The sequence below is a fragment of the Bufo bufo genome, chromosome 8 (assembly GCF_905171765.1).
Source record: "Bufo bufo chromosome 8, aBufBuf1.1, whole genome shotgun sequence".
In the NCBI taxonomy this organism is placed as follows: domain Eukaryota; kingdom Metazoa; phylum Chordata; class Amphibia; order Anura; family Bufonidae; genus Bufo; species Bufo bufo.
The window spans coordinates 10,764,466-10,782,682 of record NC_053396.1 but is presented as its reverse complement, the minus strand read 5'-3'; the positions used below and the strand labels follow the sequence as shown (position 1 = coordinate 10,782,682).

Here is an 18,217-nt window from a genome sequence, read left to right as displayed (position 1 = left end):
GTAGTTATATTCCTGTACATAGGAGCAGTATTATAGTAGTTATATTCTTGTACATAGTAGCAGTATTATAGTAGTTATATACCTGTACATAGGAGGCAGTATTATAGTAGTTATATTCTTGTACATAGGAGCAGTATTATAGTAGTTATATTCTTGTACATAGGAGCAGTATTATAGTAGTTATATTCTTATACATAGGAGCAGTATTATAGTAGTTATATTCTGTACATAGGAGCAGTATTATAGTAGTTATATTTGTGTACATAGGAGCAGTATTATAGTAGTTATATTCTGTACATAGGGGGCAGTATTATAGTAGTTATATTCTTGTACATAGGAGGTAGTATTTTAGTAGTTATATTCCTGTACATAGGAGCAGTATTATAGTAGTTATATTCTTGTACATAGGAGGCAGTATTATAGTAGTTATATTCTTGTACATAGGAGGCAGTATTATGGTAGTTATATTCTTGTACATAGGAGCAGTATTATAGTAGTTATATTCTTGTACATAGGAGGCAGTATTATAGTAGTTATATTCTTGTACATAGGAGGTAGTATTATAGCAGTTATATTCTTGTGCATAGGAGGCAGTATTATAGTAGTTATATTCTTGTACATAGGAGCAGTATTATAGTAGTTATATTCTTGTACATAGGAGGCAGTATTATAGTAGTTATATTCTTGTACATAGGAGGCAGTATTATAGTAGTTATATTCTTGTACATAGGAGCAGTATTATAGCAGTTATATTCTTGTGCATAGGAGGCAGTATTATAGTAGTTATATTCTTGTACATAGGAGCAGTATTATAGTAGTTATATTCCTGTACATAGGAGCAGTATTATAGTAGTTATATTCTTGTACATACGAGGCAGTATTATAGTAGTTATATTCTTGTACATAGAAGCAGTATTATAGCAGTTATATTCTTGTGCATAGGAGGCAGTATTATAGTAGTTATATTCTAGTACATAGGAGCAGTATTATAGTAGTTATATTCTTGTACATAGGAGGCAGTATTATAGTAGTTATATTCTTGTACATAGGAGCAGTATTATAGTAGTTATATTCTTGTACATAGGAGGCAGTATTATAGTAGTTATATTCTTGTATATAGAAGCAGTATTATAGTAGTTATATTCTTGTACATAGGAGGCAGTATTATAGTAGTGATATTCTGTACATAGGAGCAGTATTATAGTAGTTATATTCTTGTGCATAGGAGGCAGTATTATAGTAGTTATATTATTGTACATTGGAGCAGTATTATAGTAGTTATATTCTTGTACATAGGAGCGGTATTATAGTAGTTATATTCTTGTACATAGGAGGCAGTATTATAGTAGTTATATTCTTGTACATAGGAGCAGTATTATAGTAGTTATATTCTTGTACATAGGAGCAGTATTATAGTAGTTATATTCTTGTACATAGGAGGCAGTATTATAGTAGTTATATCCTTGTACATAGGAGGCAGTATTATAGTAGTTATATCCTTGTACATAGGAGGCAGTATTATAGTAGTTATATTCTTGTACATAGGAGGCAGGATTATAGTAGTTATATTCTTGTACATAGGAGCAGTATTATAGTAGATATATTCTTGTACATAGGAGGCAGTATTATAGTAGTTATATTCTTGTACATAGCAGCAGTATTATAGTAGTTATATTCTTGTACATAGGAGCAGTATTATAGTAGTTATATTCTTAACCAAATTTCTTTTTATTAAAAGAATAAAGTACACCATACAATCACATACCATCATACTTTGATGAAAGGCAGTATGACAAGCATTTCATGTGTCACGAGGGTGTCAAGAGCCACGCCTGACTCTGTTATACCCGGGGGTCAGGAAGTCACAGCGGTTGGCTGCACGCTCTATGTAAGATAGGGCTGTTTCCTTATGGTAGCTTTCTGGGTTTGCTTTGCAAACCCTTTTGGCTCACTCAGGGGTCCGTAGCTCCTTCTCCTCAGCTGTTCCTTGTCCAGCACTCCCAAACCTCCTTATATTCCCCTCTCGCACTTCTCTGGTTGCCAGATATAGAGCTTCCTGCCTGGACATCTATTATGACCCTCTGGAGCTGTGTTGCTGCGTTCTCTGGTAGTTGGTCCAGAACGCTACCCTCCGGATCCCTGTTGGACCTTTGTGGTCTATTGTGGTCGCCCACCTGAGTGTATGTGTTTGTCTGTTTTGTCTGTCTTCTCCCTGGTGTTTCCCTCTTAGTAACAGTGGTGCGGACTAGCGATCCCACCGGCCCGTTCACTATCTAGGGCTCATTTTAGGGAAAGCCAGGGTTTAGGCACGTGATCGCCGCACGGGTGAGGAACCCGTCTAGGGACGTCAGGGCAGTCAGATGCCAGCCGCAAGGTGAGTTAGGGGTCACCACTTTTCCCTCTCCCTTAGGCAGGGCTTTCCCTTTTTCCTCCCTGTGCGTGACGCCGGTCATAACATTAGAGGAGTAGTTGTCTCTGCGGTACACTCTGTTCTGGAGGGGAAGGTGTTAGAGGCCCAGGGGGACGCCCCGGTCTCTTGCCCCTCAGAGAAATTGTTTGTACCGTTGAACCTACGTTTCGAATTATTAAAGGAACATCATAATTCGGCACTTGCTGGGCACCCGGGCAGTAAAGCAACCTTGGAGCTATTGTCTCGTCGTTTTTGGTGGCCAAGGTTGCGTCAGGATGTATTGGATTTTGTGTCTTCTTGTTCTACCTGTGCGCGCGCAAAAGTTTCACATACACGTCCTGCAGGGTCTCTATTACCACTCGTCATTCCCAATAGACCGTGGACACATCTGTCAATGGATTTTATCACTGACTTACCTTTGTCTGCGGGTAAAACAGTTATTTTGGTAGTAGTGGACAGGTTTAGCAAAATGGTACACTTCATTGCGTTACCCGCACTACCTAATGCTAAGACTCTTGCTCAGGTATTCGTCAGTGAAATCGTGAAGCTTCACGGGGTCCCGTCCGATGTTGTTTCGGATCGGGGTACCCAGTTTATTTCTAAATTTTGGAAAGCTTTTTGTTCCCGTTTGGGGGTACACTTGTCCTTTTCCTCAGCTTTCCATCCTCAGTCGAATGGACAGACTGAGCGTACCAACCAAAACCTGGAGACATATCTAAGATGTTTTGTGTCTGAAAACCAAGAGTTGTGGTCATCATATTTACCGTTAGCCGAGTTTGCCATAAATAATCGTCATCAGGAATCCACTGGCAAGTCACCATTTCTTGGTGCATATGGTTTTCATCCCCAATTCTGTACTTTCAAAGAGGGGGGGTCTTCTGGGGTTCCCGAAGAGGAACGGTTTTCGTCATCTCTTTCATCGGTATGGCAGAAGGTGCAAGTTAACTTGAAAAATATGGGAGGTAAATACAAATGCATGGCTGATAAGAGACGGTCGCCAGGTCCGGACCTAGGAGTGAATGACTATGTGTGGTTGTCTACTAGGAATATTAAATTGAAGGTTCCCTCTTGGAAACTGGGTCCTAGGTTTATTGGCCCTTACAAAATTGTAGCCATCATCAACCCCGTGGCTTTTCGCCTGGAGTTACCTCAGACTTTTAAAATCCATAATGTTTTTCATATGTCGTTACTCAAAAAATATGTTCCACCTCTAGAACCGTCACCGATGCCACCCCCTCCTGTTGTCGTGGATGGTAATCTAGAATTTCAGATATCCAAAATTGTTAATTCTCGTCGGGTCCGCCGCTCTCTTCAATATCTGGTGCATTGGAGAGGTTACGGTCCCGAGGAAAGAATGTGGGTTCCTGCGTCTGAGGTAAACGCAGACAGGCTAGTTCGGGTTTTTCATGCCTCTCATCCTGAGAGACCTGGTCCTGAGTGTCCGGAGGCCCCTCGTAGAGAGGGGGTACTGTCACGAGGGTGTCAAGAGCCACGCCTGACTCCGTTATACCCGGGGTCAGGAAGTCGCAGCGGTTGGCTGCACGCTCTATGTAAGATAGGGCTGTTTCCTTATGGTAGCTTTCTGGGTTTGCTTTGCAAACCCTTTTGGCTCACTCAGGGATCTGTAGCTCCTTCTCCTCAGCTGTTCCTTGTCCAGCACTCCCAAACCTCCTTATATTCCCCTCTCGCACTTCTCTGGTTGCCAGATATAGAGCTGGACATCTATTCTGACCCTCTGGAGCTGTGTTGCTGCGTTCTCTGGTAGTTGGTCCAGAACGCTACCCTCCGGATCCCTGTTGGACCTTTGTGGTCTATTGTGGTCGCCCACCTGGGTGTATGTGTTTGTCTGTTTTGTCTGTCCTCTCCCTGGTGTTTCCCTCTTAGTGACAGTGGTGCGGACTAGCGATCCCACCGGCCCGTTCACTATCTAGGGCTCATTTTAGGGAAAGCCAGGGTTTAGGCACGTGATCGCCGCACGGGTGAGGAACCCGTCTAGGGACGTCAGGGCAGTCAGGTGCCAGCCGCAAGGTGAGTTAGGGGTCACCACCTTTCCCTCTCCCTTAGGCAGGGCTTTCCCTTTTTACTCCCTGTGCGTGACGCCGGTCATAACATCATGGAAGTGAAGTGACAAATAATGCAAATCAAAGCTGTACATGGTGTCTAAAATAAAACCATTAATGGCAAATAATAACAGTAGGGGACAACAGGAAAGGAAAGGAATGGTAAGGGGGGGGGGGGGGGTTGGGGGGGAATCAAGAGATATCTAACTCCGTCAAGTAAACTTTCTAAAGTTTTTCCATGGTGACCAGATTTTAAGAAATCGAAGGCGGGTGGAGGATTCCCAATGGGCCAGCTCTTCAAATCTATAAATCTGAACCACCTTGTCTCTCCACATCATTACAGTAGGAGGTTCAGCATTCTTCCAAAGCAGCGGTATCAGCAATCTCGCCGCCGTGATGAGCATAGTGGGAAGATCAGATCTACAGGGGGACAGCGAGTCATTGGGGCACCAAAGTAAGATCAGTTTGGGATCTAGTTTGACCTGCGTAGCACAAACCTCATTGATCAATGCTTCTATGCTTAACCAGAACGCTTTGATCCTCTCACAATACCACCAAATGTGTGATAGGGAACCTATATCCTTCCCACACCTCCAACACTCACTTGAGATGTCTGCGTTGAGCTTGTGTAGAAATTCCGGGGATTTGTACCATCTGGTAAGTAGCTTATATGAATTCTCTTGTATTGTAATACAGCGACTAAAGCCATGGGAGTGTGAGAGGATAAAAGCCCTTTCCGGATCTGAGAGCCGAATAGAGAGCTCCCTTTCCCAAGAATTGAGGAAGTGTAGCTCAGGAGGGGAGGATGAGAGCAATTCTTTATATATGGTAGACAGCGGTTATAGGAATCTTACATGTGTCTGAAATCCGTTTTTCTAACCAAGAAGGAGAGCTAGGGTAGTTGAAGGTGGAAGTTTAATTAATTGAATATCTTTCTGCAGGGCGAACACCTGAAGAAAGTGGGCATTTTTAATTTTGAGGTCATTCAAGACTGGAGTCCAATCTAGGTTCCCATCTGGAGTCTGGATCTCACTAATGGGAGTCTCAGCCAGGAGAGACCAGATGCCTGAAGGCGTCTTAGCTTCCGGGTGAACGTGGAACTGTAAGGAGGAGAGTGGTGTGCCTGGGATAGGAAATGTAAGCACTTTGGCTTTGTATTGCCTGGCCCATTCTACCAATAGGCTCTTCCATAGAGGCAAGAAGGAGGAGCTACCAGGTGAACAAGGGGATAGACCCCAGAGTATCCGTCTCATTTTAGTGGTAAGCAGAGAGCGCTCTAGACTCACATATGGCGCATCATAGGAATTATTAAGAAGAGACAGACCTCGGAATAGTTGATAAGCCGCATAGTAGGAGCGCATGTCAGGCAGACCAAAGCCTCCAAACCTTTTCTCTCTGGTCAGCACAGAATAAGCAATTTTGGCAGGTTTGTTGCCCCACAAAAAGAGTGAGAAAACTCGCCGAGTGTCGACAAAAAATGAGTGCGGCAGCCAAATAGGCAAAACTTGTAGTAGGTACAAAAATTTAGGGGCTATAAATGTCTTGAGGTAGCTCCTCCTTCCACACCAGGAAATAAACGGGAGTTTGATAGATTGTAAGTGTTTCCTAACCGATGAGAGTAAGGGGGCATAATTAAGAGCAAACAAATCCTTTGCTTCAGCCGGGACATGTACTCCTAAAAATACTATATCTTTTGTAGCCCATTGAAAGGGGGTAATTTTCTGAAGGGCCTCTTTCACCGAGTCAGGGCAGGTGACATTGAGGGCCATGGACTTACTATAGTTGATTTTGAAGTTTGAAACAAAACCAAATTCCTCAAAAAGGAACAAGAGCCTAGGGAAAGAAGTTTCGGGATTAGACGTCATTATTAATAGGTCATCAGCAAATGCGGCTGTCAAGTGGGTCTGAGAATTGATGGTAAGGCCCCTAACAGCCGGGTCCTGCAGGATCTTACAGAGCAAAGTCTCCATAACTAAGACAAATAAAGATGGAGAGAGGGGGCAACCCTGCCTCGTCCCGTTAAAGATGGAAAAGGAGGGAGAAAGCGTACCGTTTACTTTGAGTTTGGTAGACGGGGCTGAGTACAAAGTGAAGATCGCGGATATGAACGAGTCTGGAAAACCAAACCTCGACAGGGCCCGCGACATATAATGCCAACCGACCCTGTCGAAGGACTTCTCTGCGTCCGTGCTCAACAAGGCCAAAGGTGTGGATGAGCTTCTAGCCCAGTCCATAAGATGGAGCAGGCGTATCGTGTTCTCACAGCCCTGTCTGCCCCGCACAAATCCCACTTGCTCGCTATCAATAAGATCCGGCAGGATCAGCTGAATACGTTGTGCTAATATTTTGTCCCACCACTTGACATCCGCATTTAGCAGTGAGATAGGGCGGTAGCTGCCACATTGGAGGGGGTCTTTGTTTTCTTTGTGGATTATAGTTATGTGAGCTTCTAATGTTTGGGGGGGCAGAGAGCCTCCAGACAGGAGAAAATTACAGAGTGTCTGAAAATGAGGGGTCAAAATGTCCCTGAAGGTCCTATAATACGATATGGGAAGTCCATCTGGACCTGGACTCTTACCTGATGGTATGGAGGATAGGACCTTGTCAATCTCTTCTCTTGACACAGGGGCGTCTAGCTGAGAGGCCTGGAGGGGGCTAATGGAGGGGAGCTGTAGAGTTGATAGGAACTCATCTGTGGCCTGCTCAACCGAAGTGGAACCAGGACGGTCTGGGGTGGGAAGGTTGTAAAGATCAGCATAAAATGCGCTAAAAGCTTTTGCTATGTCATGGGTCGATTTATGCTTATTGCCTTTTGCGTCCAGAATTGCGGGGATAAATGAATCCGCGTGGCGTTGCTTAGCCATGGCAGACATCAGTTTATTCCCCTTGTTCCCATGGGCATAAGCTTTAAACTTGGAGCGGAATATAAGTTTCGCAGATTTAGCATTAAACAGGTTTTTCAGTTCCGTCCTGGCCTCCACCAATTCAGCAGCCACAGCCTGAGCCTGGGTTTGCTTATGAGTCAATTCTAGACTTGCTATGCGGGACAACAGGTCGTACACAGCCTTGGAGCGCAGTCTTTTAACATGCGAGCCCAGGGCTATTAGTTCTCCTCTAACTACTGCTTTATGGGTTTCCCACAGAATGGAGGGAGAGGGAGGGAGGTCGCCCGCCGTATTAAGAGAGAAGAATTCAGACATAATCTGGGAGATTTTAGTTGCATTAGCAGGGTCAGAGATTAAGGTGTCATTAAGACGCCATATTCTTTCCCTTTTAGGAAGAGCGGTCATAGACACCCGGAGCGTGGTCAGACAGCGTGATGTTACCAATCCTCGCGTCTACTACATGAGGAATATGGGGGGAGGATAGAAATATATAATCCAGCCTATGGAAGGACTTTTTTGCATTGGAATAGAACGTGTAATCCCGACTAGAGGGATGCATAGTGCGCCAAACATCTATAACCCGCAGTTTCTTCAGCGCAGTCTTCAGACGGCGTAGAAGTTTGTGGGATAACTCAGATCTCTGGGAGGACGAGTCAAGGTCAGGCTCCAGGGTCACATTAAAGTCACCTCCTAGTATAAGCATACCCTCACTAAAAGCTGATAATTGAGCAAGAGTCCGAACGAGCCAGGGGATCTGACCCCTAATAGGGGCATATATGTTAGCCAGGGTGACAGGTGTGTCAGCGATGTGCCCTTTCACGAACAAGAAGCGACCGTCTGTATCTGCATGTACAGCGGAGTGTTTAAAGGGCAGACGCTTGTGGATGGCCACGCTGACACCCCTGCAAGCTGAGGCATATGAGCTGTGAAACCATTGTGAGAATACTTTTGGGGACAGTTTCAGGAGTTTTCCCGTCTTAAAATGAGTTTCTTGACGAAATGCAATCGAAACGTCATCTTTCTGTAACAATGAGAGCACCTGAGACCGCTTACATGGCTCGTTCAGACCCTTGGCATTCAATGAGGCAACTACAATAGAGGCCATAGTAAAGACAGAGGAGGCCAGTCGGCCCAGAGCAGAAGGACACCTAGTCTGGAAAGCAACGGACGGAGTAAGGAGGAGGGGAAGGAGATTAAAGGGAAAGTCAAAGGAAAAATAAAAGGCATAACAGATAAGACATAGACACTATACATGTAACAAGGCATGTCTCCCCATGGACAGGGAGCTCGTGGTCCCACCCAGCATCTGACATGATGGAGATCCTTTTTCATAGCGGCGGACAGCCGGGATCTATCAGAGGGGGGCTCCTGTGGGGCCACTAGGGGGTTTAAGGAGGGGTGTGGGGTAGAGGAATTAATCAGTAACATTACCGACATAAAGGCAAACCTATAACCCCAGCAAAGTTATCAGGGCTAACATTGCATCAAATCACAACCTGTATCTTGTGCAGGAAAGGTAGCGATAAAAAGGGCAAATCCCAAAGCCGATGGAAACGGGGCAGTGGGCTAAGACCCTGATCAAGGCCACAAATAGGTAACAAACAGGCAATAAACAGCTCGGACAGAGCAAACAAAGATCCTTCAGCCTGAAACTCAGAAATGTCCCAGGACAATGGACTCAATAGTGAACAGACATAAGAGACTTCAGCTTCTCACACAGCAGAGTCACGTGACAGTAACTGGAGAACGGCCTTTCCCTTTCTTCTCTGGTCTGAATGGCGAGACTTGCTGCCACGAATCCACACCCGGGGGGAGAGGCAGGGGGTCCCCTTGATCAGCCGGCATCCAAGAGGGAACTGCGATGGGTGCAATCCCAAGAGGGCCCCATATAGCTTTAAGGTCTCCCGGGGTCCGCACCGTGTACTGCCTTCCATTTTTCAAGATGGCCAAGCCGAAGGGGTAGAGCCACCGGAATGGCGTGGCTGTGGCTTTAAGGGCCTCCAGGAGTGGCTTTATGATGCGCCTCTTGGCCAAGGTGGAGGGGGCCAGGTCATGAAAGAATAGGATGGGGGTCTCACCGTACATGATGCGATCAGCCTCTCTTCCCGCCCTAAGCAGTGCCGCAGTATCCACGTAGCTGAGGATGCCACATACTACATCTCGCGGCGGTTCACCGGGTTTAGGCTTGGGCCTCAAAGCCCTGTGGATGCGCTCAATCACAATCGGAGCTGCTCTTTCAGCACCTAGCAAGGAGGAGAAAATTTCACATGCTGCTGAATTAAGCGCATCAATCGCGATATTTTCGGGTAGACCGCGGATGCGAATATTTCGCCGCCGGCTCCGATTTTCTTGATCTTCAATGCTCAATAGTGCATCATTTAGCAAGTCTCTGTGTGTTTGCAGGGCCGCGCTCGTCTTACCCTCATGCACCAGGATGGCTTCCTGTGCGAGCTCCAGGGACTCCATTCGGTTACCAATGTGTCGCAGGTCTCCTTTTATTTCCTCCAAATCCTTCTTCAGAGGTGCAAGTGCCGACTCCAGGATATCCCTGAGGACTGCTTTGGAGAGTGAGGAGCTTTTTCTCCAAGGTCTGCAAACTGATACATCGGAGGCACTTCCTGCCTCTGAACCTTCTTCTGCATCAGAGAGCTGCCGCGCCATCTTGGACACTTCAGCAGCGGGGGTCCTGGATTGTTTCTTGAGATATTTATCCATCTCAGGCTGTCTGGAGCGAGCCCCTGTCGGCTCTGGAGTCTCAGGGTGACGATCTTTACCTAGTTTCCCCATTTGCACAATGTAAGTAGCCAGTAAAAGGGGTTATAATAGCTGCCAGGGAGAGGAGCTCAGGAACAAGCAGCCATTCAACTCCTAGGTCAGGCCCCTATAGCAGTTATATTCTGTACATAGGAGCAGTATTATAGTAGTTATATTCTTGTACATAGGAGGCAGTATTATAGCAGTTATATTCTTGTACATAGGAGCAGTATTATAGTAGTTATATTCTTGTATATAGGAGCAGTATTATAGTAGTTATATTCTTGTACATAGGAGCAGTATTATAGTAGTTATATTCCTGTACATAGGAGCAGTAATATAGTAGTTATAGTCTTGTACATAGGAGCAGTATTATAGTAGTTATATTCTTGTACATAGGAGGCAGTATTATAGTAGTTATATTCTTGTACATAGGAGCAGTATTATAGTAGTTATATTCTTGTACATAGGAGGTAGTATTATAGTAGTTATATTCTTGTACATAGGAGGCAGTATTATAGTAGTTATATTCTTGTACATAGGAGCAGTATTATAGTAGTTATATTCTTGTACATAGGAGGTAGTATTATAGTAGTTATATTCTTGTACATAGGAGGCAGTATTATAGTAGTTATATTCTTGTACATAGGAGCAGTATTATAGTAGTTATATTCTTGTACATAGGAGCAGTATTATAGTAGTTATATTCTTGTACATAGGAGCAGTATTATAGTAGTTATATTCTTGTACATAGGAGCAGTATTATAGTAGTTATAGTCTTGTACATAGGAGCAGTATTATAGTAGTTATATTCTTGTACATAGGAGCAGTATTATAGTAGTTATATTCTTGTACATAGGAGCAGTATTATAGTAGTTATATTCTTGTACATAGGAGGTAGTATTATAGTAGTTATATTCTTGTACATAGGAGGCAGTATTATAGTAGTTATATTCTTGTACATAGGAGCAGTATTATAGTAGTTATATTCTTGTACATAGGAGCAGTATTATAGTAGTTATATTCTTGTACATAGGAGCAGTATTATAGTAGTTATATTCTTGTACATAGGAGCAGTATTATAGTAGTTATAGTCTTGTACATAGGAGCAGTATTATTGTAGTTATATTCTTGTACATAGAAGCAGTATTATAGTAGTTATATTCTTGTACATAGGAGCAGTATTATAGTAGTTATATTCTTGTACATAGGAGCAGTATTATAGTAGTTATATTCTTGTACATAGGAGCAGTATTATAGTAGTTATATTCTTGTACATAGGAGCAGTATTATAGTAGTTATATTCTTGTACATAGGAGGTAGTATTATAGTAGTTATATTCTTGTACATAGGAGGCAGTATTATAGTAGTTATATTCTTGTACATAGGAGCAGTATTATAGTAGTTATATTCTTGTACATAGGAGGTAGTATTATAGTAGTTATATTCTTGTACATAGGAGGCAGTATTATAGTAGTTATATTCTTGTACATAGGAGCAGTATTATAGTAGTTATATTCTTGTACATAGGAGCAGTATTATAGTAGTTATATTCTTGTACATAGGAGCAGTATTATAGTAGTTATATTCTTGTACATAGGAGCAGTATTATAGTAGTTATAGTCTTGTACATAGGAGCAGTATTATAGTAGTTATATTCTTGTACATAGGAGCAGTATTATAGTAGTTATATTCTTGTACATAGGAGCAGTATTATAGTAGTTATATTCTTGTACATAGGAGCAGTATTATAGTAGTTATATTCTTGTACATAGGAGGTAGTATTATAGTAGTTATATTCTTGTACATAGGAGGCAGTATTATAGTAGTTATATTCTTGTACATAGGAGCAGTATTATAGTAGTTATATTCTTGTACATAGGAGCAGTATTATAGTAGTTATATTCTTGTACATAGGAGCAGTATTATAGTAGTTATATTCTTGTACATAGGAGCAGTATTATAGTAGTTATAGTCTTGTACATAGGAGCAGTATTATTGTAGTTATATTCTTGTACATAGAAGCAGTATTATAGTAGTTATATTCTTGTACATAGGAGCAGTATTATAGTAGTTATAGTCTTGTACATAGGAGCAGTATTATAGTAGTTATATTCTTGTACATAGGAGCAGTATTATAGTAGTTATATTCTTGTACATAGGAGCAGTATTATAGTAGTTATATTCTTGTACATAGGAGGTAGTATTATAGTAGTTATATTCTTGTACATAGGAGGCAGTATTATAGTAGTTATATTCTTGTACATAGGAGCAGTATTATAGTAGTTATATTCTTGTACATAGGAGGTAGTATTATAGTAGTTATATTCTTGTACATAGGAGGCAGTATTATAGTAGTTATATTCTTGTACATAGGAGCAGTATTATAGTAGTTATATTCTTGTACATAGGAGCAGTATTATAGTAGTTATATTCTTGTACATAGGAGCAGTATTATAGTAGTTATATTCTTGTACATAGGAGCAGTATTATAGTAGTTATAGTCTTGTACATAGGAGCAGTATTATAGTAGTTATATTCTTGTACATAGGAGCAGTATTATAGTAGTTATATTCTTGTACATAGGAGCAGTATTATAGTAGTTATATTCTTGTACATAGGAGGTAGTATTATAGTAGTTATATTCTTGTACATAGGAGGCAGTATTATAGTAGTTATATTCTTGTACATAGGAGCAGTATTATAGTAGTTATATTCTTGTACATAGGAGCAGTATTATAGTAGTTATATTCTTGTACATAGGAGCAGTATTATAGTAGTTATATTCTTGTACATAGGAGCAGTATTATAGTAGTTATAGTCTTGTACATAGGAGCAGTATTATTGTAGTTATATTCTTGTACATAGAAGCAGTATTATAGTAGTTATATTCTTGTACATAGGAGGCAGTATTATAGTAGTTATATTCCTGTACATAAGAGCAGTATTATAGTAGTTATATTCTTGTACATAGGAGCAGTATTATAGTAGTTATATTCCTGTACATAGGAGCAGTATTATAGTAGTTATTTTCCTGTACATAGGAGGCAGTATTATAGTAGTTATATTCTTGTACATAGGAGGCAGTATTATAGTACTTATATTCTGTACATAGGAGCAGTATTATAGTAGTTATATTCTTGTACATAGGAGCAGTATTATAGTAGTTATATTCTTGTACATAGGAGCAGTATTATAGTAGTTATATTCTTGTACATAGGAGCAGTATTATAGTAGTTATATTCTTGTACATAGGAGGCAGTATTATAGTAGTTATATTCTTGTACATAGGAGGCAGTATTATAGTAGTTATATTCTTATACATAGGGGGCAGTATTATAGTAGTTATATTCTTGTACATAGGAGCAGTATTATAGTAGTTATATTCTTGTACATAGGAGGCAGTATTATAGTAGTTATATTCTTGTACATAGGAGGCAGTATTATAGTAGTTATATTCCTGTACATAGGAGGCAGTATTATAGTAGTTATATTCCTGTACATAGGAGGCAGTATTATAGTAGTTATATTCTTGTACATAGGAGCAGTATTATAGTAGTTATATTCTTGTACATAGGAGCAGTATTATAGTAGTTATATTCTTGTACATAGGAGGCAGTATTATAGTAGTTTTATTCTTGTACATAGGAGGCAGTATTATAGTAGTTATATTCTTGTATATAGGAGCAGTATTATAGTAGTTATATTCTTGTACATAGGAGGCAGTATTATAGTAGTTATATTCTTGTACATAGGAGCAGTATTATAGTAGTTATATTCTTGTACATAGGAGCAGTATTATAGTAGTTATATTCTTGTACATAGGAGGCAGTATTATAGTAGTTATATTCCTGTACATAGGAGCAGTATTATAGTAGTTATATTCTTGTACATAGGAGCAGAATTATAGTAGTTATATTCATGTACATAGGAGGCAGTATTATAGTAGTTATATTCTTGTACATAGGAGGCAGTATTATAGTAGTTTATATTCTTGTACATAGGAGCAGTATTATAGTAGTTATATTCTTGTACATAGGAGCAGTATTATAGTGGTTATATTCTTGTACATAGAGGGCAGTATTATAGTAGTTATATTCTTGTACATAGGGGCAGTATTATAGTAGTTATATTCTTGTACATAGGAGCAGTATTATAGTAGTTATATTCTTGTACATAGGAGGCAGTATTATAGTAGTTATATTCTTGTACATAGGAGGCAGTATTATAGTAGTTATATTCTTGTGCATAGGAGGCAGTATTATAGTAGTTATATTCTTGTGCATAGGAGCAGTATTATAGTAGTTATATTCTTGTACATAGGAGCAGTATTATAGTAGTTATATTCTTGTACATAGGAGGCAGTATTATAGTAGTTATATTCTTGTACATAGGGGCAGTATTATAGTAGTTATATTCTTGTACATAGGAGGCAGTATTATAGTAGTTATATTCTTGTACATAGGAGGCAGTATTATAGTAGTTATATTCTTGTACATAGGAGGCAGTATTATAGTAGTTATATTCTTGTACATAGGAGCAGTATTATAGCAGTTATATTTTGTACATAGGAGCAGTATTATAGTAGTTATATTCTTGTACATAGGAGCAGTATTATAGTAGTTATATTCTTGTACATAGGAGCAGTATTATAGTAGTTATATTCTTGTTCATAGGGGCAGTATTATAGTAGTTATATTCTTGTACATAGGAGGCAGTATTACAGTAGTTATATTATTGTACATAGGAGGCAGTATTATAGTAGTTATATTATTGTACATAGGAGGCAGTATTATAGTAGTTATATTCTTGTACATAGGAGCAGTATTATAGTAGTTATATTCTTGTACATAGGAGGCAGTATTATAGTAGTTATATTCTTGTACATAGGAGCAGTATTATAGTAGTTATATTCCTGTACATAGGAGGCAGTATTATAGTAGTTATATTATTGTACATAGGAGGCAGTATTATAGTAGTTATATTATTGTACATAGGAGGCAGTATTATAGTAGTTATATTTTTGTACATAGGAGGCAGTATTATAGTAGTTATATTCTTGTACATAGGAGGCAGTATTATAGTAGTTATATTCTTGTACATAGGAGCAGTATTATAGTAGTTATATTCTTGTACATAGGAGCAGTATTATAGTAGTTATATTCTTGTACACAGGAGCAGTATTATAGTAGTTATATTTCTGTACATAGGAGGCAGTATTATAGTAGTTATATTCTTGTACATAGGAGCAGTATTATAGTAGTTATATTCTTGTACATAGGAGCAGTATTATAGTAGTTATATTCTTGCACATAGGAGCAGTATTATAGTAGTTATATTCTTGTACATAGGAGGCAGTATTATAGTAGTTATATTCTTGTACATAGGAGGCAGTATTATAGTAGTTATATTCTTGTACATAGGAGCAGTATTATAGTAGTTATATTCTTGTACATAGGAGCAGTATTATAGTAGTTATATTCTTGTACATAGGAGCAGTATTATAGTAGTTATATTTTTGTACATAGGAGGCAGTATTATAGTAGTTATATTCTTGTACATAGGAGCAGTATTATAGTAGTTATATTCTTGTACATAGGAGCAGTATTATAGTAGTTATATTCTTGTACATAGGAGCAGTATTATAGTAGTTATATTTTTGTACATAGGAGGCAGTATTATAGTAGTTATATTCTTGTACATAGGAGCAGTATTATAGTAGGTATTTTGTTCTATGTCGCAGTAAACATTTTCAAAGAAATTCAATCAATAGATTGTTGATGTCTGATATCTATATTCTTTCTGTTACTAATATTTAATGGATTTTTCTTGATGTTTCAGAGATATTGTCCCAGGAGCCACTAGGAGTGTAGAAGTCTTTTTCTCTGGAACTCCAAGACCCAAATGTTCTCCCATCAACAAAGAACGTTTCAAAGTGGTGGAGAAAACAGAGTGCAAAAACCTTCCACCGTGCCCTTAAGGTAAAAATGTAAAACAAACACCATCATTTACATCTCAGATACCCCACGCCTCCCAAGTGTACTGCGTTAATGTGGATAAGATGAAGAGAAGTATCAGACGCTGTTTGATCACCACTGGTCATTATTACTGAGCAGGTTAGGGTGTTCAGTACATACGCTGGAAAGCTTATATATGTGCATTGTTTTGTGCTACCCTTTAACTGGCTTGACTGTGCAAATGTCAGTCTTCACTGCAGCTTTGGTATTCTATGCATGCACCAGGAAGCAGTGGATCATCTCAGTGCTCCAGGGTGTGCTTTATTAAATAGGATGGCCATGGACAGACCCTTTAAGTTGACACTAATTGTTTCTAGTTTACTAATATGGTTTTCTTACACATTTCTTTCAGGCTCGTAGTGTGGACCTCCCTTGTTTTTTAATCCTATCGTCACGATGAAGGGCTTCAATCCTTAATGAACTAGGAGAACAACGCTTCAATGTACTCATGTGCACTCGTATGGTGCCAGATAACAAAATTGGAGGTGCAAAATTCCCTTAAAGAGCATCTGTCAGCAGGATCACCCTTATTAAGCCAGACTTACGTCTGGTAGGGTTAATCCTGCTGACTAAAAAGATACCTGTCTTGTGAGAATCGGTTGTGGCGTTCCCGAGAAAAAAATAATTTTATACTTCATGCAACTCAGGGCTTCAGTGCACAGGGGGCGGGCCTAGACCCTCAGCTTTCCAGTGCTGGCCACACCCCTCGGGGCACTGCAGCCCTGAGTTGATGATGGAAGAAAAAGTATTTTGCTCTGAAACGCCACAACCGATTTTCACAAGAAAGGTATCATTGTAACCAGCAGGAACAACCCTATAAGATGGTCTTAGGGTTGATTCTGATGACAAGTGCTATTTAAACTCAAAATGGCTGCTGATGTATCACACATGGGGTTCAGTTAAATCCTAAAGTCCTTTAACTAATGAGGTTGAGTCTTTTATTTATGTGCTACCCTCCTCCTGGACAATTTTGTCGTTCTCTCACTGATTTTCTATGTTTAACGTCTGACTAAAAGGAAGAATTTGTAGCAACTACATAGTACATATTTTATCTATCTATCTCCGGCACGGCATCCAATAGGCTGGCACATAGCCTCAAGGTAAAGCATAGGCCCGCCTGCATGTGTTTGGCGGTGGAGCTTCTCTCGCACACACCAAGGCACCACACGCCATCGTCATATTGAGCCATAAGAGGAAGAACTAGTGGTGCCAGTTACTTCTGATACTGACCAGCAGGTGGCGCTGTGAAAGCCGTAATCATTACCGCTGCTGCTCTCCACACAGGAAATGGCTTGTGCTGCCGTTCGGCCAATCACAAAGGCAGAAGAGGGTCACCAAAGCGGCTAATGATTGGTTGAGCGGGCAGTCTGTATGTCATGTATATAAAGTATGGCAAGGGTGTAACCCTAGGGATGTAGAAGTAGTGGTTACACCCGGGCCCTGGTGTCTAAGGGCCCAAAGGTCTCTCCACCGCACATGAAAACACCAGTATTGTAAAAGGCACATGGCAGGTGGGGCCCTGCTAATACTCTGGGAGATTCTGAAAATCGGGGCCGCACATCCATTTTATTAATTGCCACCCCACCCAGGTATTTAAGACACAGCCCCAACCTAAGGCATTGGAATTAACAAGTGGCCACGTGGCCTCCTTCATCACACCCCAAAGTGAATTCAAACCCTCCAAGCTAATAAAGGCCTCCAAACCAGACCTCCCAATGTTATACAGACCCCTAAAGGTAATACAGCCCCCCAAACCAGACCCTCTAAAATAATACAGACCCCTGAAGGTAATAAAGGCCTCCAAACCAGACCTCCCAATGTTATACAGACCCCTAAAGGTAATACAGCCCCTCAAACCAGACCCTCTAAAATAATACAGACCCCTAAAGGTAATACAGACCCCCAAACCAGACCCCCATTGTAATACACACCACTGAAGGTAATACAGACCCCTGAATAACTGCAAACTCCTAAAACTAAGACAGACCCCCAAAGACTACCTAAAGTAAAATAGACCCTAGACCAGGCCCCCTGATATAATACAGAACCCTGAAGAAGAGAATTATGGCACCCTAAATCAGACCCCCTAAA

At 40.6% G+C, this 18,217-nt stretch overlaps 1 protein-coding gene across 1 annotated transcript in view; it reads left to right on the top strand.

The window, feature by feature from the left end:
• Positions 1–17,150, top strand: part of LOC121009248 (properdin-like) — a 29,360-nt gene extending 12,210 nt beyond the window's left edge. Inside the window, exons 9-10 of the mRNA XM_040442235.1 lie at positions 15,951–16,090; positions 16,479–17,150. Of these exons, the coding sequence (XP_040298169.1) occupies positions 15,951–16,089 (139 nt within the window). The 3' untranslated portion in view covers position 16,090; positions 16,479–17,150. The remainder of the gene's footprint in view (positions 1–15,950; positions 16,091–16,478) is intronic.
• The last annotated feature ends 1,067 nt before the right edge of the window (positions 17,151–18,217 follow it).